At 36.3% G+C, this 27336-nt stretch overlaps 1 protein-coding gene across 21 annotated transcripts in view; it reads left to right on the top strand.

Annotated features, from left to right (window-relative positions):
* Positions 1-27336, top strand: part of NRXN1 (neurexin 1) — a 1129526-nt gene that overhangs the window by 411034 nt on the left and 691156 nt on the right. For 12 of the 21 annotated variants that reach the window (XM_053890675.1, XM_053890679.1, XM_053890684.1 and 9 more), the window contains 3 exons: positions 13941-14242; positions 16352-16396; positions 17409-17570. In XM_053890675.1, coding sequence (XP_053746650.1) covers positions 13941-14242; positions 16352-16396; positions 17409-17570 — 509 coding nt within the window. The remainder of the gene's footprint in view (positions 1-13940; positions 14243-16351; positions 16397-17408; positions 17571-27336) is intronic. The other 9 variants (XM_053890680.1, XM_019419269.2, XM_019419519.2 and 6 more) reach the window with 2 other exon arrangements.

The raw sequence follows: 27336 nt of genomic DNA, 5'->3' as shown, positions 1-27336 counted from the left end.
ACAAAGTTAGTTCTTTCTTTTAAGGAATTATCATTCTTGTTTTAAATACAGTAGGCCATATTTAGTAGTATTAATTTCTTCCATTGGTAGATATTTTTTACTTTAACAATTTCTAAGTTCACTCAACTATAAGTAGAAGTGTGACAGCCTGGGCCTGTTCATTTTCATTGAGCCAGGTCACATCTAGAATGAATGATAGTTTGACATGCCTGGGTGGCTCAGTCGGTTGAATGTCCAACTTCGGCTCAGATCATGGTCTCACAGTCAGCAAGTTCGAGCCCCGCGTTAGGCTCTGTGCTGGCAACTCAGAACCTGGAACCCGCTTCATATTCTGTGTCTCCCTCTCTCTGTGCCCCTCCCCCACTCACCCTCTGTCTCTCTCTCTCTCTCTCTCTCTCTCTCAAAAATAAACATTTAAAAATCACAGAATTAATGATAGTTTATTTTCAGTTTCAGCAGTGGATAAACCAAGTTATTTCTAGAGAGACATAACTGCAGTTGCATGAACCTCGTGAAATACGTTCACTAACAAAGATGACTTGTTAGACTGTTCCAGGAGATATACACCCCTTAGATTTACTCATAAGAGTAGCTCTAAGTTACCAAACCTACAGAGAATCCTATTGTAATGTTGCCTAACGGTGACACATGTTGACAGTAAGAATTCAGAGATTACCTCCAATGATTTAATGGCTAGACTCTGCTGAGATGCATATTAAATAGATATTTGACACACACACTGATCAGATCTCTCTGATTTTTTTCCCTTCCAATGAAAAGATGCAAAGTAGCTATTCTGGATGTTCATTCTTTAAAGAGAAGTGCCATTATATCAAAATATTTTGTCTTTAATACTTAACTCAGTCATGACAGACATACACACAAAAACCTCTTACAATTCTTAGAAGATATTCTAAATCACATTAATCTAGAATCTGTTCAAACAGTAAGACTCTTAGACTTTAATGTTCACTGGATCACCTAGGGCATCTAAGTAAAATATAGATTTTGCATCAGTAGACTGCAGAGAGGTCCTGAGATTAATACCTCTTACAAGCTCCAAGTGATGATGCTGTTCGTTACATCACACTCTGGATAGCAGGTGTTGAGATCATATTATTTAAACATTTTCTCTTTAAACAACACTTTGCTCTTCTCTATGAAGTTCTCCTCCACTCTGTCTTGCCTTCCAAGATGCCATAATTTGTGTCAATAAAAAAATCATATTTTATGACGTGGAACAGTTTGTCACATGACCAAAATATGTGGCTATCTCAAAAGACAGATTTTTAGAATTAGAGGCAGCCCCGCTCTGATTCTAGAGAGAAAGCTGCATGTTATAAATTGGCCATTATTTTGAGGTTGGTTATATAGACAAGTTGTTCCCTATATGTTACCCAAGTTGGTAATAAAGTGATTTCATATTTGAAATTATTTACTTCATGTCCATTTTATAAATGAGGATTTTCTATAAATGTAGAATGTTGGTATATCTGCTATGCATATAATTGTATTCCTATAATGTTATTATATATTATATAATTTACTTCTATATTAGGTAATTGTTCATTGGAACCTAAAGAAATCATAAGTTCATGTAGAGATTCTTTGTAAAGTCTATAATCGCCACAGTATGTTTTTATTTTGGTTATGTTACTGATTTCGTCCAGGTTAAAATATGCTAGAGTCTAGTTTTCATAGATTCAGTTGTTGTGAGTTGAGCCTGAGGACAGGCCCAGAAATTGCAATATTGCCCACCTGGTGAATGCAAGAGTATTTGTATATTACTGACCCTGTGTATCATATGATCCATGCAGAAGTGACTGGTCATCTGCCCAGACAGGCATAGAGTGGCTTTTGGTTCCCAGCACCTGAAGTTATTTAAGCAAATGCAAATCAGTTGCACAATAGGATTGGAAAATTGTTGTACTAGAGTTTTGGACTGTGTCCTATTTTCTTTTGGAACAGTATGTTCAAGTTTAAGCTGTATTTGATTTTTGATCATGAATTAGAGACTTATTTCATGGAAATATCTGGGAAATAAGGAAGAGTCTGAGATTGGACTCAAGAAGTCAAGGGTTATATTCTGATCCTACATCAATTAGTTATGTGATCATAATTTTATCTGTTGGGTCCTTACTCTCTTCATCTAATAAAGAAAGGCCTTGTGCTCAATAATATCTAAGTCTTCTTTAGCTTTCATATTTAATGACCTCAATATCATTATTAAGACTGTGCCTCTTTTGGGGGAGTTAACTGATAGGTGTTTGGCAACCTATTTCCAGATTGGTTGCTTTGAGGTATACCTAAAGTGAAATAAAATCTTGAGTGATGAATATTTTATAATCCTTGATTTCTTGCTGCAAATAGTGGAAGTTAGCCTCAGAATTTACATAGATTGAATCATATTTGAGAATTTTGGAATGATTTACAATATTGAATCAGACAGGCAATCTAAGGAAAGAGTGAACTACTCTCCATTTAAAGTGATAACTATTTTTCCCTATGGTGATCAACTGATTGTTTTAATTTTTAAATTACATAGAATTGTTGCAAATAAAATGATGCTGTTTTTTGTTACACTTCTTAGGGACAGGACTTAACCTCATGTGATTTTCAATAGTCAGACTGCCCTTTTTCTACTTGCTTTATCTTTACAGTCAGACAGCCAGGCTTACTTAATTTGATATGTAAACTTCTAGTGTGTACCTTTGTTAAGTCAAGGATGTTTTTGGCGGGACATTCTTGTGTGTTTGACTTGTAGAGTAGTAAAACAAATGAAGCAAGTCTCTCATTCAAATGCCTGTTTTTGTTCATTTGTTTTTTTCACATGTTGACTTTAGTTTCTAGTTTTGTGTTGAACACAGTCTCAGAATCATGTGAATACAGTAAAACCTTAAAAAAACCTGTGTAATTTGGGACTGTGCATATGAAGAGCAAAATTCAAGAACAATAATGTAGGCCATGTTCTTGGCATAGGTAAAATGCCTGATATTCCTAATGTAAGTGGGGGCAGTGTGACTCCTCTCTGCCCATTGGCATCCTTGTACTCAGGAGGTAAGGTCATTCCCTTGCAGGTCCTTCACTTAATAAAGAAGCTCATCGAACTTGAACTATGTGGAAACACAGGGCCAAATTCATGACATTTTTCCCCCATGCATAGGCTGTATGAATGGGCTTTATCCTGAGAATCAATTTTTCTGTTAACTTGGAAGTCATCTCACCTCTCTATGTCTAACATTGCTCTCTATAAAGTAGAAATCCTTGGTGTTGAAAACATTCCATTTGTTCAGTCTACCCTCCAAAGATTAAAACCTTATCCTATCCAGTTAAGTGGTTCCGTTATGTTTAGGTCCTTTCTGTGATGAGAAATTTGTTTACTATCAAATGAAATGTTCTACCTTCATCTGAGGGAAATCCTTTCTGATATTTGAAGATGCTGTCATATATCCCCCTTTTTTTTTCTTTAAAGAACTTTCACTATTTCCCTGTGTAGGGGCTCCTGGGTGGTTCAGTTTGTTAAGCATCCGATCCTTGGTTTTAGCTCAGGTCATGACCTCACAGTTGGTGAGTTAGAGCCCCATGTGAGGCTCTGTGCTGAGTGTGGAGTCTGCTTGGGATTCTGTCTCTCTCCCCCTCCCTCTCTGCCCCTTACCTGCTTGCACACACGCTCTCTCTCTCAAAATTAAATAAACATTTTTAAAAAGCTATTTCCTTATATAATCTGGAAGCCTTTTATCATTTCAGCATATATTGAAACACATTCTAGTTTGACTAAATAGGAGTATCATACATGTGGGTGGACCAGCACTGAAGTACAAGACCATCTCATCACTCTTCTAAGCACCAGCATGAATATAATCCATGCTTATATGAATTTCTTTGAGTGTCTCCATCACACTGTTGATTCATGCTCTAAGTCCTCCAAAGATTTGGCTTTAGTTGTTTTAACCTGTTGTTCAGTTGGTGATTTTGGACCAGAAACTCAGGTTTATTTCCATAAAATTTAGCTTTGTCAGAGTCAGATCATCTAGTCAGCATGATAAGAATTTATAGAATTCCAAATTTTCCATTGAATTTTCCCTTAGAAAATTGATTGAGAAAAAAAACTGTATTTTTACCTAATTTATTGGAGGGATGAAACTGAATAGCACTAAAATCCAAAGGTATCCTATGTGATCTCTTCTTACGATTATATAGCAACATAAAACAAATTAATATATAATTTTAGTAAATGCTCCAATTATTTAACTTTAACTTTAACTTTACTTTTTCAGTTGTCTCTCTATTCTCATAGCATCTCTGTGATTATGAAAGAAACTTCTTTCACCTTAACATGGATCCCAATCAGCATCTTTAGAGTATGGTCCTTTAAACAATTATGATTATATCCATGCCGCCTATATATTATTTCTAAATATTGTGAGGTTGCTCTGAAGAGCAAATGGTATTAAGGGATATTACTATGCGTTGAGAATATTTTAAATACTACATAATTGATTTTACTACTATTGCTATTATTTTAGTTTTCACTAATAAAAGTAGCATTAATAGGAATATTGTCTTGCTTGTATCACACTGTTAATCAGAACAAATAATACTATATTAGATGGATTTTTTCTCAATTATTCAGATTATTTAAATTGGATTATTTAATTATTTTATTGAAATATAGCATGAATCCGGGGAACTGCACATATCATAAGGGTACAGCTAAATGATTTCTGCAATCTGAGCACATCCATAACCAGAATCCAGATCAAGAACATAACATTACTAAATGGACTAAATGCTCCGATCAAAAGACATAGGCTGACAAAGTGTATAAAAACAACACCCATTTTATATGCTCCCACAAGAGACCCATTTTAGACCTAAAGACACCTGCAGATTAAAAGTGAGAGGATGAATCCTCTATCATGCAAATGGTGTCAGAAGAAAGCCAGAGTAGGAATACTTATATCAGACAAAATAGTCTTTAAAACAAAGACTGTGGAAGACAAAGATGGATACTATACAGTCATAAAAGAGACAATCCAACAAGTGGATGTAACAATTTTAAATATATACTCACCCAACATAGGATCACCCAAGTACATAAAACAGTTAATAACAAGCACAAAGGAACTAGTCAACAATAATACAATAATGGTAGGGGACTTTAACACCCCACTTACATCAATGGACAGATCATATAAACAGAATATGAATAAGGAAACAGTGGTTCTGAATGGAACACTGGAACAGATGGATTTAACAGATATATTTAGAACATTCCATCTTAAAACACCAGCATACACATTCTTTTCAAGTGCACAGGACATTTTTCAGAATAAATTACATAGTAGCCCACAAAACAAGGCTCAACAAATTCAAGAAGATCAGCATCATGCTATGCATCTTTCCTGACCATGCCACTATAAAACTCAAAGTCAACCACAAAGAAAATATCTGGAAAGACCACAAATACATGGAAGTTAATTAATATGCTCTAAACAATGAATGGGTCAACATGAAATCAAAGAAGAAGTAGAAAGTACATGAAAATAAATGAAAATGAAAACACATGGTTCAAAAACTATGAGAACCACAAAAGCAGTTCTAAGAGGACAATTTATAGCAATGCAGGCCTACCTCAAGAAGTAAAATAAATCTCATATCAGCAACCTAATCTCACACCTAAAGGAACTAGAAAAAGGCAAACAAACCTAAAACCAGTAGAAGGAAGTTAATAATAAAGTTCAGGGCAGAAGTGAATGTTATAGAAATTAAAAAAACAAAACAAAACAATACCAACAAAAATGATAGAACAGATTGATGAAGCCTGGAGTTGGTTCTTTGAAAAATAAATTAATAAAATTGATAAACCTCCAGAAAGACTTATCAAGAAAAAATGACAAAGAACTCAAAAAATAAAATCATAAGTGAGAGAGAAGACATAACAACCAACACTACAGGAAAACAAAGGATTGAAAGAGAATATTATAAACTTACATGACAACAAGTTAGAAAACCTAGAAGAAATGGATAAATTCCTAGAAACATACAAACTACTGAAACTGAAAAAGGAAGACGTGGATAATATGAATAAACCAATAGCCAGCAAAGAAATTAAATCAGTAATCAAAAACTCCCAATATACAAAAGTCTAGGACCAGATGGCTTCACAGGTGAGCTTTACCAAACATTTAAAAGTGTTAATACCTATTCTTCTCAAACTATTGAAAAAAATTTTAAAAGGGAGTAAAACTTCCCAGTTGGACAGCATTACCCTGATACCAAAACCAGATTAAAAACACCACTAAATAAGGAGAACTACAGACCCATATCCCTGGTGAACATAGATAGAAAAATTCTCAATAAGATACTAGCAAACCTAATTCAACAATACATTTAAAAAAATCATTTACCATGATCAAGTGGGATATTTTCCAGGGTTGTAAGAGTGGCTCAATATTTGCAAATCAATCAACATGATACATCATATCAATAAGAGGAAGGATAAGAACCATATGATGAGTAGGTGCAGAAAAAACACTTGACGAAGTTCAACATCCATTTGTGACAAAAATTCTCAACAAAATAGGGTTAGAGGGAACATATCTTAATATAATAAAAGCCTTCTATGAAAATCCCACAGCTAACTGGACAGCTATATATATAAAAAAATGGGACCACTTTCATACACCATACCCAAAAATAAATTCAAAATGGATTAAAGACCAAAATGTAAGACCTGAAACCATAAAAATCCTAGAAGAAAACACATGCAGTAACTTCTTTGACATTGGCCATAGCAACATTTTTCTAGGTATGTCTCCTAAGGCAAGGGAAACAAAAGTGAAAAGAAATTACTGGGTCTACATCAAAGTAAAAAGCTTCTACCCATTGAAAGAAACAATCAACAAAACTAAAAGGCAGCCTATGTGATGGGAGAGGATATTTGCAAATGACATTTCTTATAAAGGACTAGTATCTAAAACATATAAAGAACTTATAAAACTCAGCACTCAAAAACTAAATAATCCAATTAAAAAAATGGGCAGAAGACATGAACAGACATTTCTCCAAAGGCATCCATGTGGCCAACAGACACATGAAAAGACGCTCACTATCACTCATCATCAAGGAAATGCCAGTCAAAACTACAATGGGATATCACTTCACACCTGTCAGAATGGTTAAAACCAACAACACAAGAAACAACAGATTTGGGGGATGATGTGGAAAAAAAGGAACACTCTTTCACTGCTGTGGGAATGAAAAGTGTTGCAGCAACTCTGGTATGGAGTTTCCTCAAAGAGTTAAAAATAGAACTACCTTACAATCCAGCAATTGCACTACTGGTTATTTACCCAAGGAATTAAGAAGAATTCTAATTCAAAGGGATACATGCTCCCCTGTGTTTATAGCAGCATTATTTACAGTAGTCAAGATTTGGAAGTAGCCCAAATTTCCATCAATTGATGAATGGGTAAGGAAGTGATTATATATATATGATAATATATATATATATATATATATATATATATATATATATATATAATACACACACACAAATGTATATATATTCAGCCATAAAAAGAATGAAATCTTGCCTTTGTCAAAGACATGGATGGAGCTAGAGAGTATAATGCTAAGTGAAATTAGTCAGAGGAAGACAAATATCATATGATTTCACTTACATGTGGAATCTAAGAAACAAAACTAACAAGCAAAGGGGAAAAAATAAGAGAGAAAGACAAAGCAAAAAACAGACAATCGTAGAGAACAATCTGATAGTTACAAGAGGGGAGGCTGTGGGGTGGGGGTGGGGGTTAAATAGGTGATGGGGATTAAGGAGTGCACACTTGTTATGATGGGAACAGATTGTTGTATGGGACTGTGGAATCGTTACATTGTACACCTGAAACAATATAATAGTCTATGTTAACTAACTAGAATTTAAAAAAAAAAAAGAACACAACATTACTAGAACCCCATAGTCCTCAGTAGTTCTCATTTCATCTAGCCATTATCTTGATTTACAACAGTGGAGATTAGTTTTGCTTGTTTTTAAAAATTTTTACATAAATGAAATCATAAGTAAGTACTCTCTTAAGTCTGGCATTTTTCTTTTTTTACTTAACCTTATTATTGTAATATTTAGCCATATTTTTGTTTGTAATTGAAGATTATGTATTTTCATTACTGTTCCTTTGTGTAACTATAATTCAATTTCCATTCCATTGATTGACATTTTGTAAATGTTCAGTTTGAGGTTATAATGCAGAGTGCTGGGGCAAACATACCAGTATGGTATTCTGATGATGTGAATTTTTGCTGGATATATACTCACAAGTGGAATTACTGGGTGGTAGAGTAGGCAGATATCCATACTTAAAAGGTATTGCCAAACGATTTTAAAACGTAGTTCCCACCAGTAATATATAAGAGTTCTGTTCGCTCCACGTTCTCACTGACACTCTGTATATTTTATCTTTTTCATTTTATTCATTGTAGTGGAATATATTGATACATTATTGTGGTTTTCAGTCGATGCCTCTGAAGACAAAGTTGAACATCTTTTCATATGAATATCCTATTATCATGGAGTGTCTGTTCATATATTTTGTCTATTTTTTTCTGTTGGTTTGTCAATTTGTTTATTGATTTATATGTTTCCTGGAAATAATTATTTGTTGCTATATGTATTACTGTAAATCTAATCTCTCTCTCCCTTTCTTCCTTCCTTCCTTCCTTCCTTCCTTCCTACCTACCTACCTCCTTGTATACCTATCTACCTTAAATTATTGCCTATGTTTTCTTGTAAGAGTTTTATGGACTCAGATCTTACATTTAGATCTTTAAATCCATTTTGAGTTTATTTTTGTGTATGGTATAAGAAAGTAGTCTGGTTTGATTCTTTTGCAAGAAGCTGTCCAGTTTTTCCAGCATCATTTGTTGAAGAGACTTTTTCCCCATTGTATATTCTTGTTTCCTTTGTCATAGATTAATTGACTATATAAGCATAAGTTTATTTCCGGGTTCTTTATCCTGTTCTAATGATCTGTATGTCTACTTTTGTGCTAGTGCCATAGTGTTTTGATTATTACAGCTTAGTAGTATATCTTTGAAATCTGAGATTGTGTTTCCTCCAGCTTTGCTCTTCTTTCTCAAGGTTGCTTTGACTATTTGTGGTCTTTTATGGGTCCATATAAATTTTAATATTACTTGTTTTAGTTCTGTGAAAAATGTTGTTGGTATTTGATTTCTTTTTTATATTTACCCATTAGCACATATTGGAAATGCACAAGTTATTTGGGACTTGTATTTTAAAATGGAAATAGACCCATTCTTTGCATGCTCAATAGGAAAATATAAATAATTATTTACTATATTGCTTCTTATTTGCTTATGCCAGCACAAAACTTAATGACAAAGACTATCTAGTAGCAGACAGAGTTGGAGGAAATACTCCTCTTGTGTTGTAGAAAAATAGAATGATTTATGTGTTTTTATATTTATAAAGAATATATACATATTCTTTCATGAAAAACAGTATAGCAAAAATATTTTTCCTGCTTAGATTCAAGTCTCATTTATGGCTTTTTGAGGTAATGATACATTCTACAGTGAGTTTTTCCAATACTTATATGGTTGCCTTTAATGAAAATTTGAATTATCTAAATTTGAAATTAAACAATACAAAAAATTATGTTTTCATTTTTAGGTAATAGAAACATCCTGGTGTTAAATGTCATCAACACTCATATAACTTCAAAGCTTGCCATTTACTGAATTGCAGACTCTGTTAACTACTTTTCCCCCTTGGGTCTGTCACATTATCTGGCAAATGAATCCTTTGTTAAGATGCATTTTGAATTATGCCAATTTGAAATGACATTAGGTCACTTGGATAAAATGCTAGTCTTTTAACTAAACCAAAACTCCTTACACCCAGAAACTTTGTTATTTTGTTATTTGGTTATTTAGTTATTTAAGGGTAGTCAGAGGCTGAGTTCTAGTCCTGCTTTTGTTCCTGGTACATTTTCTGAACTTGATAGTCATTTAAACTGTATGGGTCTCACTTTTTTTTTCTCTGAGTTTTTATTTAAATTCCAGCTAGTTAACATACAGTGTAATATTAGATTCAGGTATACAATTTAGTGATTCATCACTTACATATAACACCCAGTGCTCATCACAAATGCCCTTCTTAATGCCCATCACCCATTTAGCCCATGTCCCACCGAGTTCCCTTCCAATAACCCTCAGTTTGTTCTCTATAGTTAAGAGTCTTTTTCTTGGCTCACTTTCTTAATAATGTACATCAAAAGGTTGGGCCAGAGGAGGGTCTTTAAAACTCCCTGTGGCTCAGAGACTTATTCTGAGTGTTCAGGGGGGATGAAAATTCTGCAAATATCATCTTCAGATAAGTTAATCTCACTATATATAATGTATGTATATGTATGTGAACCATAATTCATGTGACTACTATTATAAAACTATCATAACAATGAGCAGAAAAAATTAATTGAAAGCAAGTGGGGTATATTATTCCTATTGAGTACAGTAACCATTTTCTGAGGACTGAGACCTTTACACTGTGAGAAATTCCCATGGGATTATGTAATGCCAAGTAGTACTTACTGAATTCAGTCAGTTTTCGTCTTATCTGCCTTCTCAGCAGCAGTAAGAATTACATTATATCCATGGCTTTTCCAAACCTGGAATTTTTCTCTTTTATTTTCATTTTTTTGTCAATCTCAAGGTTATGACATGGTATTTTAATATAATTTGGCATTTGCCTTTCCCAGAAGACTTACAGGATTGAGCATCTTTTCATTCATTCTGTGAAATTACTGTGCTTTTCTTTTGCCCATTTTCCCATTGTTTGTCTTGTTTCTTATTGATTTATCAGAGTGCTTTGCATACCCTGGATTGTAGTCCTTTTTAAAATAATATGGCATGAAAATATTTTGTCACAATTTTTATTTATATTATTTCTGTCTTTATGATATTATTGATGAACAGGTGTTCCTAATTTTAATGTGGTTGAATGTATTGATATTTTATTAGTGCTTTTTGTGCCTATTTAATAGGTCATTCCATAATTGAGTATCTTACTTTCTTATTTTACAAAAATTTTACAGATTTGCCTCAGTAACTTATATCCTTAATGCATAGGGAATTGATTCTTGTAAACGATGTAGAGATCCAATTTCACTTTATTCATATAGATAACCAGCACCATTTATTAACTAATCTATACTTTGCTTATTTAATGGCAATGCCTTACTTGATACAGACCATTTTCATATATGCTTAAGACTATTTTTAGTTTCAGTATTTTTATTCCTCCTTTTTTTATTTAAAAAAATTTTTTAATGTTTTTATTTATTTTTGAGACAGAGAGAGACACAGCATGAGCAGGGGAGGGGCAGAGAGAGAGGGAGACACAGAATCAGAAGCAGGTTCCAGGCTCTGAGCTGTCAGCACAGAGCCCGACGTGGGGCCCGAACTCACGGACTGTGAGATCAGGACCTGAGCCAAAGTCAGACGCCCAACTGACTGAGCCACCCAGGCGCCCCTTAATTCCTCCTTTTTTATTTATCCTAATGTACTATCTTTATTACCATAATTTTGTAATAAATGTCCACCTTTACATAAGAAAGTTCCTTCATCTTTCTCTGGCATAGCTTGGCTATTTTGGGCTCTTTGTTTTTCCCATAGAACTTGTAGAATCATCTATTCACATTCATTTAAAAATTTCATATTTTTAATGGAATTTCATCAAATCTATAGATCTGTTTTTATATGTTTAAAAGACTTACTGTCCCAGTACACAGAACCCTGAAATACCTTATTAAATCCAAAATTTCTCTGAAGATTATTTTGGTCTTTCAATTCATACAATAATATTTGCTAATATGAGTTTTTCGCTTATAGTCTTCATAATGCTTATATATTTTTCCTATCTTCCTACATTATTTAGGACTTCAAGTACAGTATGTTGATAGTAGGCATCCTTATTCTGACCTTAAAGATAATATTCTAGATTTCCCAATGAAGTTGACATGTGCTATTTGTTTTAGATTGTTTATCACATTTATTACATTAGACAGACAAGAAGGAAGGCATCTGCCATTCCTCATGCCTACCAACTTTGCTAGATGTCTATACATGCATTATCTCATTTTATCCTGCAAGACTGGCATAACTGACCATTTTCAGAATCTGAGACTTGGAAAGATGCATAACTGCCCTTCCAGTGCAGTTAGCAAGTAGCCAAGCCAGGATCTAATTTTATATTTTGACCTACTCCCCCCCCCCCCCGCTTCAGTATATCAGAAATATTTAGTTGTGCTAACTCCCAGTATCAAGCTACTTGCCATAGTGAACTGACCAGGGATGTAGACACCCAGACTGTAAACTTTCAGAGATAGGAATCCTGTCAGCTCTGGCCACTCCATTATCCCCAAGGACTAGGACTGGGCTTACCACTTGGGAGGTGCTCAGCCAATATTTTGAGTGTATGAATGGGAGGGGGCCTCTAGCATGGCTTGCATTGTCCTTGCTATGGTTCTGCCTCAGAATGTGATGGGTTTGACTTGACCACTAGTTGTCACTAATAACTTACTAGTAGGCAGTGACTATTCTTCAAGGGCTCACACTCCCTTGTGAAAATCCCTAGGTGCTTACTTGTTAGGTGCTTACTTAGTGCCATGCCTTTCCGACCTGTAGCCACTTGTGGCACTGTCTGCATCCGAAGAGTCGGGTCACCAGGCTTTGGTGAGCTGAAACCTTGATTTGAGCTGTGATGCAAGGATGTGAGCTATTTCACTGTCAGATGAATTAGCTCTGAGGTAAAAACCTATTGCCAAGGGTAAGCCCCTTTTTGATATGAACCCTCCAGTAGACAGGGTAGAGACGCTATATTACCAACATAACAGATTAGATTTGCCAGTACCACTTATAATTCTGTGTTTATAGTTTATCAGAAGCTGATTCCAGACCATATTGTGTCATTTTTCTTGGCGCAATACCATCACTGCCTAGGAAGTCGAGGAAGCTTTGGCTTACACTCTTCCTTTGGGCAAACTCACTCAACCAGTGAAAGAAGACTGATTTTTCCAAATACCCACTTTTTGGGTTGATCTGTCTGACATCTTGCGGGATCCACATTGTTACTTGTAAAAATGGTAGAGACAGATATAAAGAAAATGTTAAGACTTCATTTACATGCTATTCCCATGTTGATGTGCTGGAAATTTTACCAGTGTCATAAAAGCCAGCCCTACCATCTGCTTGGTGAGATCAGAGAATGAATCAACAATCCAGCAGACTCCATTAAACTCCATCCAGGGAGGAAAAAAAAAAAAAAAAAAAGAATGCACATGCTCTGGAGGAGATGTATTTACTCCCAGACCAAATTCTATTTTTTTCTTTGCTCTCCCCTTACCAGATAATTTGTCATGGTTCCTCAGGGATGAAAATATTTGGCTCTTCACTGAGAAGATCTTTGAATATAAATGTCTCACTGAAAATTAAAATAACGCCGCAGTTGGATGGCGAGAATGTTGCAAACACATTGGAACCCATTGTTGCCAGCAGAGTAGAACCATCCAATATGCATTTATGGTACCTGATTCATGCCCTGAAGATATCACAGAGCTACTTTCTCTGATCAGAGCTCTTGCAGTGATACTTAAAAATTAATTGAATTTTCAAGAATGTCAGCTTTAGCTATTCCAGTTGATGGCCCAATAGCTTAAGAGGCTTATTAAAAATATACTGCCACCTACAGTACCATTTGACTCTGTTTGACAGGGCTCTTGTCATGAATGTTAATTAGATAGAGTTAATTTGGGGGCTGATTGATTTTGTTTGTGTTAAGGTCTGCTGATTTACATAGTATATTTCTTTACTTATGCATGTGTATATTTGTTTTCCTCTAGGAAAAGAAGAATATATTGCCACTTTCAAGGGATCTGAATACTTCTGCTACGACTTGTCTCAAAACCCCATCCAAAGCAGCAGCGATGAAATAACTCTGTCCTTTAAAACTCTTCAGAGGAATGGACTGATGCTTCACACCGGGAAATCGGCTGATTATGTCAATCTTGCCCTGAAAAATGGAGCTGTTTCTCTGGTCATTAATTTGGGATCAGGGGCCTTTGAAGCACTAGTGGAGCCCGTGAATGGAAAGTTTAATGATAATGCCTGGCATGATGTGAAAGTCACCAGGAATCTGCGTCAGGTAACAGCGCAGTGGATAAGAGAGTTACTGGCTTTGTTTCTCACTATACAGCTGTGTGTGTGGTACTTGAAAATCCTAACAACATGATGCAGGGCTCCTCAGAGTCGCTTACAAATTAGCTTTTTCTTCTTCTGAGATGAATCTTCCTGCCATACTTGAGCAGGGGCATATCTAGAAAGTTCTGGGGGCCCAAAGGCTATTTTAATACAGCGACATGAGACAATTGCCCAGATCGCTGCAAGGATATCCCTGCGACCTGCCCTTCCTGTGATGTGTGTGATTTTGTTGGTTTTTTTAATTTTTTTTGTTTGATTTTAAATTATAGTTTTCATGGTGATCATTTGGAAGCATGCACATTGGGGTCATTAAATCACAGTTCCTTTTTTGTAGTAAAAAAAAAAAAATAGTGTGTTTGTGATTTGGGATTGTATCAATCCCTACTCCCTCCCCACCTCCACCTCTGACATGGGGACATGAAAAGCCCCTCAAGGGGAAAAATGCCTTTGGGGGCCTATACATCTCCTGAAGATTCTGTTTATGAAGGTATTTTTTTTTTAATTTTTTTAGCACAGGTACTTTAAATCCCAAATGGCTCGGGAGAGACCATTTCATCTTCTAGGTGCCCATTTCTGTTTGGTTGTATTTAAAAAAAAAAAAAATTCTTTCAAGAGTCTATATACTAGTAAAATATCAATTCTTTAGTAAATCTGTGGGTCCACATATACTGTATGTTTTTAACTGAGGCATCTTATTACAGTATATCTATCTGTATACACAGATGAAAGTAAATAGATTGTCCTTTTATATTGAACATTATAAGTTTGGGTTATTATTTGAAATTTTATATTACAATGTGTCATTTTGTTAAGTGTTGACAGTGACTAATTTTTCTGCAGTACGTGCTGATCTCAAACTAATATCCTTAACATATTTGTTGTTTCTCTGAACAGTTGGAGAATGACCGGATTGTCTCTGGTTTTCCTTTACTAAAACAGCCCTCTCTTTCTGAGCTGTTAACCATCTAACATTTTCTTTCCCGCTTCTGAAAGGCTTAAACTATCCAAACTAGAGAGGAAAAAAAAAAAAAAAAAAAAAAAGGCATTTTAGGAGGGCAGACTTAGTTTAGCTAAGGCAGACAAGTAAAACTGAAGGATTCTTGAGACCCTCAAAGACCTTTCAGAGGCCTTCTTGGCATGGGAGGGGCCCTGCATGCTTCACACCTGCCCTGGGAGTTAGTCGCCCACCCTCAGTGCAGCTATAGACCAAAGATTTCCTATAAGTCTGTCTCTTTGGTTTTCCTTTTTTTTATTTTTTCTCTCAGATTCTCACCAAGAGACCGGAGGCTCATTTGAGAGAAGCGCAGAAGGAAGGGTGGGGCTTGAGGAGCCCACTTTCTAGATTTGCCTTTGCTCAGGTTACAAACCAAACTGTGAATTGGTAGCTCAAAGGAAACTGGTTATACAGCTGGGGTGCATGTGTGGCAGGACAGATTAAAAACAAATCCATTCTACTCATTCTATGTGTCAGGATCTTTGCTTTGTTTCATTGCAGTAAACTGTGACCCTAAAGTCCATCAATATGACCGAAGGAAGTTTTGGAGTTGAGGAGGAGTCCTTGTATGCTGTAAAATTGAGTAGCAGGGCAATGCCAACCGATTCCTATGAATTTGCTGGGGCTGGGTGGGCCAGGGTGGGGGAGGGATCACTTATGGGCATAAGGCGGCAGTGGTCAGCTGATGAGCTTTAGGCCTTTGAATCCCTTTTAGACTTTTTAAATGACCTTCAGATGTACTCAGGGAGACAAAGGGAACGTTGCCATGTGTCTGTTTCTATCTAGTAGCAAGTTACGAACAATGCTGGCAGGAAAAATATTACCTCTGTGGGAGGCCTATTTGTTAGTCTGCTTTTTTCTTGTAAAATTTTTTTGCCCTTTTTCTATGTTACTAACATGCTTAATAACTAACATGTCATTCATGGAATGTTTCATTCTACTAACCGTTACCTGAATCAAAAAATGTACTAACATGGTAGAGACCATCATATTTTTTAAGTAACGATCGTTATTCTGTTCACAGTTTTTAATTTCCTTTCTCCCCCCTTCTCCACAAAGCACTCAGGCATTGGACACGCTATGGTAAACAAACTACATTGTTCGGTAGATATCATTCTAATTGTTTCTTATTTTGGGTTTGCCGTGTGTTTTCTTTCTTTCTTTTAACTGTAGACATCATTAACAAAAGAGGAACTGCGGTTGGTACTCTTCTGCTTACTTTGACCTCCTTCTTTTCATCTGTTGTTGACCTTCTTATTTTTTACCTGTTCCTGTCAACTTCTGTTTTCCAACTCACCTGTAGGGGCATCGTTAACGTTTCGAACGTTTTGCATCCAGCTGTGGTTAACACGGGATAAGACAAAATGGTGGCTGGCCCGAGTGACCGCAAGCTCAGCCAGTCTCTAACCATTCATGATGCATGGCAGGAATGTTGGAGATGCCACACCCACTCATCTTTACGTCATCACAAAGCAGTTGTTTTTTTTGTTTTTGTTTTTTTTTCCTTTGGTTCTCCCTGTTTTCTTTCCTTTCCTTTCTGAACTGTACTGTCCCTCCTGCATGTGCACATCAGCGTGTGCTGCTTCCACTGGTTGTTTTGCCTTTCCTCCCCTTTGGCATGGATTTAGGCACTTGCATGCTGAACAACTGCTGCTCAATAGTGCAAATAGTGACGTTGCTGGAAATAGCTTGCGCCTTTTATGTTAACAAGGTGCACGTTGTGATTAGTGAATAACAGACGACTAAACTTTACTAATATGTACACCAGCAAAACTAACCTAGGAAGCATTTTACTAACACCATTTTTGTGTCTGCTAAATAACTTTTGAGTTGCAGTAGGGATGATGCTGACACTAGTCCAATAATCAGTTAACTCTCTAACTAGTTTAGATCTCTTAGGGCTAGTTGAATAGAATCCAAGAATAAACTTCAAACAGACATGAAAATGGGTTCCGCCATAGGTCTGAAAATAAAAACCAAACAAACAGAAAAAAAAAAAAAAGCAAAAACAAAATGAAAAAAATAAAACAAAACAAAACACAAAACAGGCATATCCCAGGATTACAGTATCTAGGTCTGAGTATAGCGTGTCCTTTCCCTGTGCTTTGTTATCTAGGTGACAATATCAGTGGATGGGATTCTTACCACAACGGGCTACACGCAAGAAGATTATACCATGCTGGGGTCTGATGACTTTTTCTATGTTGGAGGCAGTCCCAGCACAGCAGACCTTCCAGGGTCACCAGTCAGTAACAACTTTATGGGCTGTCTCAAAGAGGTAAATATCATTGTCACTGGAATCATTTCTAATCCATGATGCCATCATTTCAGATCCGGACTGAAAGCACCTTTGCTGAAGACCCAGTGTTTGAGGAGTCAAATGGCACAACCTTAAATTCAGTATTCTACTGTTGTTTATGTAGGACTGGGGGAGGGAGGCAGCTCAGAGAACATTATGAAGGAATTAAGTTCCTCTTCTTTAGTAGTCTGTAAGTCACAATTAAGATCTGCATGGGTAGTTGTGTATTAGCTATACAAGGAAGCCAAGCACAAAAAAATATTGGGTCTAGAGTGAAGTTAAATGCCTTGCTCATTTTTACTTAAATGTCTATGTGTTATTTATACAGTGGTGACTTGGAAAAAAATTAAAAATTCAGCTACAAGAGAGGCTGCATAAAACAAAAACAAATGAGTCTGTATGATGAGATGATTTTGTTCTTATGTTTTAAATGTGTTCTAAAGAAGTAAAGCTATTTCATTTGTTATCTGATAAGCATACTTGATATTTACCTGAGCCAAACTATCAGACTAAAAGATATCAGTAATTTCATCCCTCATTCTCAGCTGCCCTTATCTATTATAACTCTTGATAGAATTGGAACTTGGCGGGGTACAGGGAGAGAAAGATCGGGAAGTCTTTGAATTTCAACTTATATTAATATTTTTTCCATACAAGCTGCCTGTTTTCAATCAGATACAACCCAGTTTCTTTTGGCTGCTAGAATCAGAGACTTCTGTTGCATTTTATGGCTGCAGTTTAATGGTATAGAGCTCCAAATGTAAAGTTGAATAACTTTGAATTTATGAATGATTTGCCATGGGTGCTATTTCTAAGCAGTTATATACTTTGGTTTATTCTAAGGAAAATATTCTAATCATATAAACTCGATTCAGATAAACATCAGTGAAAAACGGCCACTGCTTAAGTTATCCTTGCCTCTCTTCCATTTATGAATATATACTGGTTTGCCCAGTATGTGGATGTATATAGAAGAATCTTAAGAGGGATTTGAAAATGCTAGTCTTAACAAATATAAGGAGGTGCAGTTTTCTGAAAAGTTGAATTTAACCATACTTTGTGGTGAGAGGGATTGATTTCCTCCCAGAGAATAACTTTTACCCTTAATAAATATGTAGCATGACCCAGGACTTTGCTAAATTCTGTGGGCATAATAAAATAATTATTATTTTCATTATTAATAATAGTACTGGCATATTCTGAACTCTTATTTTGTGTTTGCTGCTCTCCTAAGAGTTTTCACAGGGATTTCCACAGTACAAGTAGTAATTTTATTATCTGCATTTTCAGAGAAGGTATCAGGTTTTGGAGCAGGTAAGTTTCTTGAGCAAGTCTCACAGCTAACAAGTATTAAAGCCTAGAGCTTAATCAAAGAAATCTGATTTCAGACTCTGTTGTGTTCTTAACACCTAATACGGTGTGTCCCAAAAGAAATGTCTGTTGGGGTCCCTGCCATAGGAGACTGTGCAAACCCTTGAGTCTCTACAAACAGAAACAGCTTTTGTAAATTATATAATAGACTGTGATGAGGGACTAAATTGTGCGGCAGAGTTATGCCCTTTGGAGTCCAAGAGAATGAAATAATTAAGAGATCTAGTAGACAAGGAAGATACACAAAAGAGTAAGAATGTGAGAGTCTTGATGGATGACTGTTTGGTATAGACAGGGAATGGAGAATATGTTCCAGACTGGGGAGAAACATGGTAAAAAAAATAATAACTACATTTCATGATAAGATGCCTCAAATCCCTTTATGGTTAAGAGGACTGTGAAAGGGGTGCACAGAAGCACACCCCCACCCACCCCATTTCCTCACTGTTACTATGAACAGGCCAACCTAGAGTCAGTCCATAGGCTCTGCTTTATCTATGGAAAAGTCAGTCCTGCTGTGGACTAGAAAAAGGAAAGGAGATCTAAGGGGATCTAAGCTTGAATGTAGCTAAAGAGCTCTTGTGGGGTATTCAGGTAAAAAAACGTGAGGGTTTTCTGTAGTGAACACTCAGGTTTAGCTGAGCCTCGTTGTCTTCTGACCAGTTCAGCGTGGCAGGACAACTTTCTGAGTGTAGGAAGCTGCAATGGATTGCTGTGATCTGAAATTATAGTTTCAGATTAAACTGTACTTCAGATTAATGTCTGTAATGTTTAAATGTTAATGAGTAGTAGATACACTTTAGAACTCATCTATTTTTAATTGGTTTTTCAATCACAAAAAATCACGATAGCAAAAATAAGCCAAGTAGTCTTCCATATGACATTTAATTAGCCCCTCCTGAGTCCATGCAATGCAGGTTCACTCATGTCATTATCTCTACAGGTTTTGGATTGATATCATTCCTCCTTATTGATTGGGTACCTCCCATGTCTCTCACTTCCACAACCTGGGGGATGTGTATGGAGCAAGTGCTGCCAGTTTGTTTTTGTTTTTGTTTTGTTTTTGATATGTTATCTCTTTCCTTCATTTCCTCCTGACATACTAGAGATACTAGAGGGTAGAAGGGTATAGGCATTAATCAGCCTGTAATGACAACATACTTTACTTGGAGGGCTTTTGGATGGGTCATAGTTTTCCATCCATGTCTGAATTACTATTTAGAATGCCCTGCTCTTCCTACTTCTGAGATGAAATTGTGACCAATTGTCATAGATTTGGAGTTAAATCACCTCATTTCAGGTAAATGAACTTTGTAGAGTTACTAAAAAGAGAGAAACTGCCCATGTTCATTCTCACCACATGTGATAACAGTAAGCCCATGTAAACCTTCCTTAAGTTTCCATAAGCATTCTGCCCTGGAGCATGTGGCGCATAAAATTCTTTTTTCAATCTGTTGTGCAACCCTTTGAAGATGACTAATCCTGGGGCATATACTAGTAACACCATGTCTGAAGTCATAGAAGAAATTTTGGAGGGTTAGAATAAGAAAGATCCTGGAAATCATTCTCCAAGTCCAGTCTTTTTATTTTTGGAATGAGAAACAGACCTAGAGTAGTCACCTGACCTACCCAAGAGCAATGAAGGGGTAACAGGAGTAGAAACACAAAGTACTGTCAGATAAAAGAGAATATCTGAATGGCTGTCTCTGTTTTATTGCAAACAGTGATCTCAGACAAAAAGATGGCCTGCCATCCTCACTAATTCACACCTTCGCTCTTTAAAGTGGAAAAAAAAAAAAAAAGACATTACTCAACATGATGAAACAAACCCATAATCTAATGTTCATTCAAAGCAGTTAGGGCTTTCCCTGTATGGCATTTGAAATGAGACTAAGCTTGCATGTAAGACAACCAAGCCTCAGTAAGAAAAGTGTTGTTATACTTTAGTGACAATCAAATTTTCAACTGAAGTAAAATTAGCTTAACATAATTTGCAAAACCTAAACCTTAGTTTGTTGAGAGAGAGAGAGGGAGAAACCTTGAATGGCCAGGAATTTATAATAAGACAATCAAAGTATTTTTAAAAAATATTTAAATTTTCATCATAAGTAAATAAAATGTCTTTAAAGAAATGTTTGAGCTCAGTGAAAATTACTTTCAGGGATATAAATTTGAGAATAAAGTACAAAATTGTAAGTAATATATACCATTATATAGCCCACATCTATGGGATTCCTAGAGGGTGATAGGTCTTTAAAAATATGCTTTTGTAATCTGACTTACAAGAGCAATGCTAACTGTGCTTTGGCAGAAACATTTGTTTATATCTTTTGCATTTTTTATAACACTGAGTAAAGCTGAATTATATGTTGCTTAAGAATTGGTGCTCACTTGGGGCACCTGGGTGGCTCAGTCGGTTAACCATCCAGCTTCGGCCCAGGTCATGATCTCGCGGGTCTGTGAGTTCAAGCCCCGCCATTGGGCTCTGTGCTGACAGCTGAGAGCCTGGAGCCTGCTTCAGATTCTGTGTCTCCCTCTCTCTCTCTGACCCTCCCCGTTCATGCTCTGTCTCTCTCTGTCTCAAAAATAAATAAACGTTTAAAAAATAAAAAAAAAAAAAAGAATTGGTGATCACTTTAAGTTAAATTTAATTTTTCTAGCAAGCCATATTTGAGTGATTGCTACAATAGGAGAGGAAATTGGAGGAGCCTACAGAAAGGTAAATCACAGCATCAGAGTGGGATTCTTGCAGTCTATCTGAAGACACCTACAGTCCTGTCCATTCACATTAAAACTACTTGGAAAACTATTTTTCTGTATAAACATATCCCAGTTGATTCCTAAGGTGCTCATTAGAGAATTTTTTTTAATCTTCAAAGATAGATGAAAATCTCACTAATCCTTGTTTCTATCCCAATGTTTTGACCATGAAGGCTTCTGTAGTAAATGACTTACAAGGAAGGATCATGCCACTCCCTCATTAATCTTGCCCTGGGAATCTACCCCTGCTATTATGCATTTCTTAGTCTCTTTGTACCTCAAAAATGCTTTGAAACACCTATTTCCCTCCTGCAGTGAAGATTATTTAACAGAGTTTGTTGGTAGGGAAATGAAAGTGAAGAGGGAGGAAAGATAGAATTGTCTTCAATAAAACAACTTAGAATCTTTTATTATGAAGTTTGTTTTTAGCCATATGTACCTGCTGGAAGTTTTCCAATCAGTTTGAGTGGAGATGCTACCTATGCGAGACAATTTAGAATGTCACACTAAGTGACTTGGGATAAGCCTAAAGAAGGATTCTAGAAAAAAAAAATTGGAGAAGTGCTAGGGGGAATTAAATCCCTACTGAAAGTTTCATCAAACTAATTAGATCAGCTCAGCCTTTAATTACACTGAGAAGCTTTTAGCGCTAAAAATTTGGAAGATGTTATGTGGTGGATGAGATTCAGAAAAATAGCCTCTTATGTAAGCATCCCCCCCCCACCCTGTTAAAAAAATAGTTGGATTCCTCCACATAATCAGCATGGTCCTCTCTGCCGTTTCACAGTGCCAGCCCTGAAATTCCTATGGGTGCCAGCGTCAGCACTGGGAAAGATGGTACTATGTATCCTTTGTGTAAATACCTCTTATTTCCTACCTTTCTTGCTTTTGGACAACAGAGACGTTTAGACAGTTGTGAAAGTTTCTGAATTTAAACCCTTGTGGTAGAAGTAGCTCATCAAATGTGTGTCCTCAGGTGTCCTTCTGTTCTTAGTTCCCTCTTTGCTCAGGGAAGAATGGAGTGCCTGTCAGTTACATGTAAGAACAAAGATCCATGGCAGAATTTGCTATTAAGTTATCTTAACAAGTTTGAAAGAGAAGGCTTTGTGACCTCTTGTAGAAATTTGACCTAGCAGGAATGTGGAGAGTAAAGAGGTCTTCACTCGTGTCTGCAAATCATGCAACTTGGGAAGAGGAAGGACGTCTTTAGTTGGGAGGACCTATTCATATGAGCTCCAAAGTCATGATTTCAACACATTTCTCCCCAGGTTTTCATTTCCTCCCAGGTCCTGATACCTGTTACCTATGTTCTGCCTTTGCTCTCTTGCTGTGCTGTCACAGTCTGTGCCTTGGTAGGTAGCATTTTACGGTTTACACTGCCCTCTCCCCATGCCTCATTCACTCTCTCAGGAAGGGAACTGCGTTTTGCATCCCCTTATCACTTCTTCCTAGACATTTTCCATTCAGATCTGAATATATTTTACTCACTGTATTATTATATAACTGGGGATAATACCACCTTAATTATATTTGGTAAAATGTCCTCATTTGAACTAATTACTTAAAATTAGGTTTTGCTAATGATCTCAAAATAATTGACTGCAAAAAAAAAATAGAGAGGGATTCCTATTCCTAACACTAGGACTCACCAATTTGCTGGGGGCTGACTTTCTAGAGGCAGTGTCTTGGCTTAGTGACTCACAAGAGAGCTTGGTTTAGTCCAACAGGAAAGGAGGCAGATTGGCCTGCAGGGTTCTGGTCAGACGTTCTTGTCTAGAAAGAAAACAAGTTTTCTCCATCAGATTTAGACAGCAGAAGATGGCAATTTACAAGAAAATGAGATAGAATTTTGGGAATGTCAAAGAATTTGACAAAATCTTACGTGCCATAAACCTGATTTATTACATGCCCTGCCTAATTTCTTCCAGATATTGGAAATACTGAAATGTTTTTAACTCTTCTGCTGTAACAAAGTGTCAGCACTAAAATGCAAACAGGTCAATTACCATGGCCTCATTTCATTTGCAGGACAGCAGACCACAACTTTCTTTAAGTCAGAAAATCCCTTGTTCCTTTTAATGATGTCTTTCCAAGCACCCATGTGAGGTAATAGTAATAGTGATAATAATAATAATAATAATATCCCCATTATGCCAATGAGGACTCTTGAGATCTTGAGATCTCAGCAGAACACATGCCTCTGGTAGGGTTGGACGTGGCCCTGATACTCCATCTGTAAGTTGAGTTCTTTCGCTGGTTAGATTGCATTGCCTGGATGAGACCATCCAAATAAATTCCAGTGATACAAACTCTGTGGTACCTAATTGTGTCTAGGGTTGGACTAGGCACTCTACATAGGGACATTAAAAGTCAGAGCTATGACTGAAAGGATAAGGTAGTTGATATATTCCAAAGCAGTAATAATAAGGTGTTAATCATTCTTTACTTGTCATATTGTATCTACAACATTTGGTGAGTTACCCAATAGGCTTGTGCTGGGAGCATCAGCAACCAAGCAAAAGTAATTTACTTTAAAAAAAATAAATGAAACTGTGTGAAATAATTTGATATTTAGTATTTCAAGCAAAGCAGCAAGAGAATCATGGAAGAAAAATAAAATTTCTGTGTATATATGTGGATTTAGGGTATTTTATATTCAGTACTTCTTGTATTATTAAATTCCATAATGGGGTGCACTATCATTTTTTTTTTCAGTGCTTTGAATGTTCAAAGGTAACACTCTGAGCATGACAATAGTTGCACATAAGTATTATCCCTACCTGGCAGAGGACATGGAGACAGGAGAACTTAGGTAACTGACCCAGGAGAAAACAGTAACTAAGCAGCAGAGCCAAGATCTGAACAATCTGACCGTGGAATCCTTGACTTTAACTGCTGTTCTATGTTGCTTCCTCTACTCATCATGTAATCGCTCTTCTCTTTTCTTGTTCTCAGTATTTTTATTAAAGTAAAATTAGACAAAATGAACTTTGTAGGTACCTTGAGGGGAAAGAAAAAACACAACAATGCAGTCCAGATTGCTGTGTTGTTGAAGAAGAGTGTGTCAAAGGGGGAAGGGAAGGAGCAGGAAAAATTTCTTGGGTGCCCAGTTATACATGAACCTCCAGTGGGATTATATCTCCCACTGTTTTAACTGGTACTGAGATGATTGATACCTTCGTGAGCCTCTTCTTTCCTCTAGCAGCCTGCATACCTTTCTTCTCTGAGGGTGTAAATAATAATGCTTGTCATAAATTTCCGTACTTTGTCGCCAACCATATGAACAGAGATACACAGAAAACACATTTGTAAGTACTTTGTAGACTTCTCTGAAGTATTGGCCTCCTCCATTGCTAAGAGTCAGTTTCCCTCTGTACGTTGTAGCCTTGGGGACAAGAGAGATAAGCAAATGGGGCAGAAGCTAGGCATTTTGCCATCGACACTCTTCGAGACTGGGTTCAGGGAGTCCCATCTGCTCAGTCCCCAAGGAAGTGGAACTCAGCTCTTTAGTTTACAAAGCATCTGGTGAGTCCTTGTCTGGAATTTAGCTTTTTGGACATAGCAGCCTCCCTTCCAGGGGACCCACAGACTTTTATTTCCCATCATTTTTGGCAGATGCTCCCATAGCCTGGAACTGTATCAGCAGTTGGCATAATGGATTGTAGTGCTTTCAGATATCAAGCTAGCATAGCATGGTTTGGTCGGGGGTTCAATGACATTTTAATTTGGAGAACTTGATACAATTTATAGACAATGGCATTTTCCGGCCAAGCAGAAAGCAGTAATGAGTAATGTCTAAGACTGAACATTTCCTCCTAATTTCAGCACCCACTAGAGTATCTTGTTTAAATTGTTCCATTTGCTTATACATTAACACTTGCATGTGTCCATTCAATGAATCAACAATAATCAATACCCACTATGTGCCAGGCTCAGTACTAGACCCTGGGGACACATAGAATAATATGACAATGCACTTAGGAATCTGAAAGGCAAGCCCAACAAAGAAATAGGTGATTACTAATTCTTTAAGTAAGGTATGAAAAAGTGCTCTAGAAATACAGCAGAAGCTGTGATTAATTCTGCCAGAGGAAATCAGTAATGCTTCAGAGAGCAGGTGACAAAGTAATCTACTTTATCCCTTCCACCTCTCTTTGCTCAGCTCTATAATGGGCTTGCTATTATAAGGGATTGAAGCACAATTAATTTGTTCTACTCTCAGAATTGGAAAATAATACAAAAGATAAAATGACATAGAAGATTAGAAAAACACATTAGAAAGAAAAAGAAAAGTAAAACCTCCATATAAATGCAAGTTTGTACTTTACCAAGTTTGAAACATATTTTGAAAATCTGAAATCCATCCAAAACAAAGTGAATATTTTGGATTTCATATTAATTTATATTATGAAATGATATAATCTAATACTTTACTTCTTTGGATCAAGTGCTGTTTGGAAGAAAAATATTCCTGTACACAGTAATTAGTCTTTTTCAAGAGAATTGTCATACATTTGGAATAAATTAATTACTTTAAAATGAAAATAAGTCTGCTACCATTCAGACGCATGTGATTTTAAATAATAGGAAAATTAGATTTTTGTCTTCATTGAGTAACTATTCTGTGCACAGAGACATTGGTTTCGTTTCACGTATATTATATGACTGTGCTATATAGCAGCTCTGTACAAAGTACCAGAATATAAGATAATTAGGTTGATGCAGGTCATCTACTCAAAGTCTGAATAAGTGAATTGTCTTTCAAATATGTATATTTTTCTGAGCTTAAGTTTGTAAATAAAATGAAATGAGGATAACAGTAAGCAGTTATAGATTAGTATTATATTAAATTAGTTAAGATGAATGGCTTTGGGGGTGCTTGCATGGCCCAGTTGGTTAAGCATCCAAGTCTTGATTTTGGTTCAGGTCGTGATCTCAGTTTGTGAGTTTGAGCCCCACATTGGGCTCTGTGCTGGCAGCATGGGGCCTTTGGGATTTTTCTCTCTTCCTCTTTCTCTGCCACTCCCCTGCTTCAGCTCGCTCTCTCTCTCTCTCTCTCTCTCTCTCAAAATAAATAAATAAACGTTAAAAAAAAAAAAAAAAGATGAATGGCTTTGGAATCAGACAGACCTGAGTTCAAATCCTGACTCTCCCTGAACTCAGTTGCTGTATAATCTGAGAAAAATTATTTAATGTTTCAGTGCTTCAATTTTTTTCTCCCTAAAGAATTAAGTGAAACTATGCAATTGCAGCACTTAGCATAGCTTCTGGTATACTGTAATATTTCAAAAATAGTATTAGCTACAGTTATATTGCAGATAGGACATACAACCTATATATGCTTCATGGACAGACCCATGACCTATGTAGTCACCCAGGGTCCGACATATAGTCTTGGTTGAAAATCTTACTGTTGCCATCTTGAGATTCTTAATAACTTTTGAACAAGGAGCCCCTATTTTCATGTTGCCCCAGACCCTACAAGGTACTAGGATTCTCCTGATTGCAGATGAGTTTATGAGATTTGACACACATTATCTCATTTTAAAGGGTATTTCATTTAACTATCCTAACAGCTTTGTAAAGAAATTGAATTAACTTGGAGATCACAAGT

The sequence above is a fragment of the Panthera pardus genome, unplaced genomic scaffold, assembly GCF_024362965.1.
Source record: "Panthera pardus isolate Hobbes unplaced genomic scaffold, ASM2436296v1 HiC_scaffold_25, whole genome shotgun sequence".
NCBI classification, from domain to species: Eukaryota; Metazoa; Chordata; class Mammalia; order Carnivora; family Felidae; genus Panthera; species Panthera pardus.
This window is presented reverse-complemented; position numbering and strand designations above follow the sequence as displayed.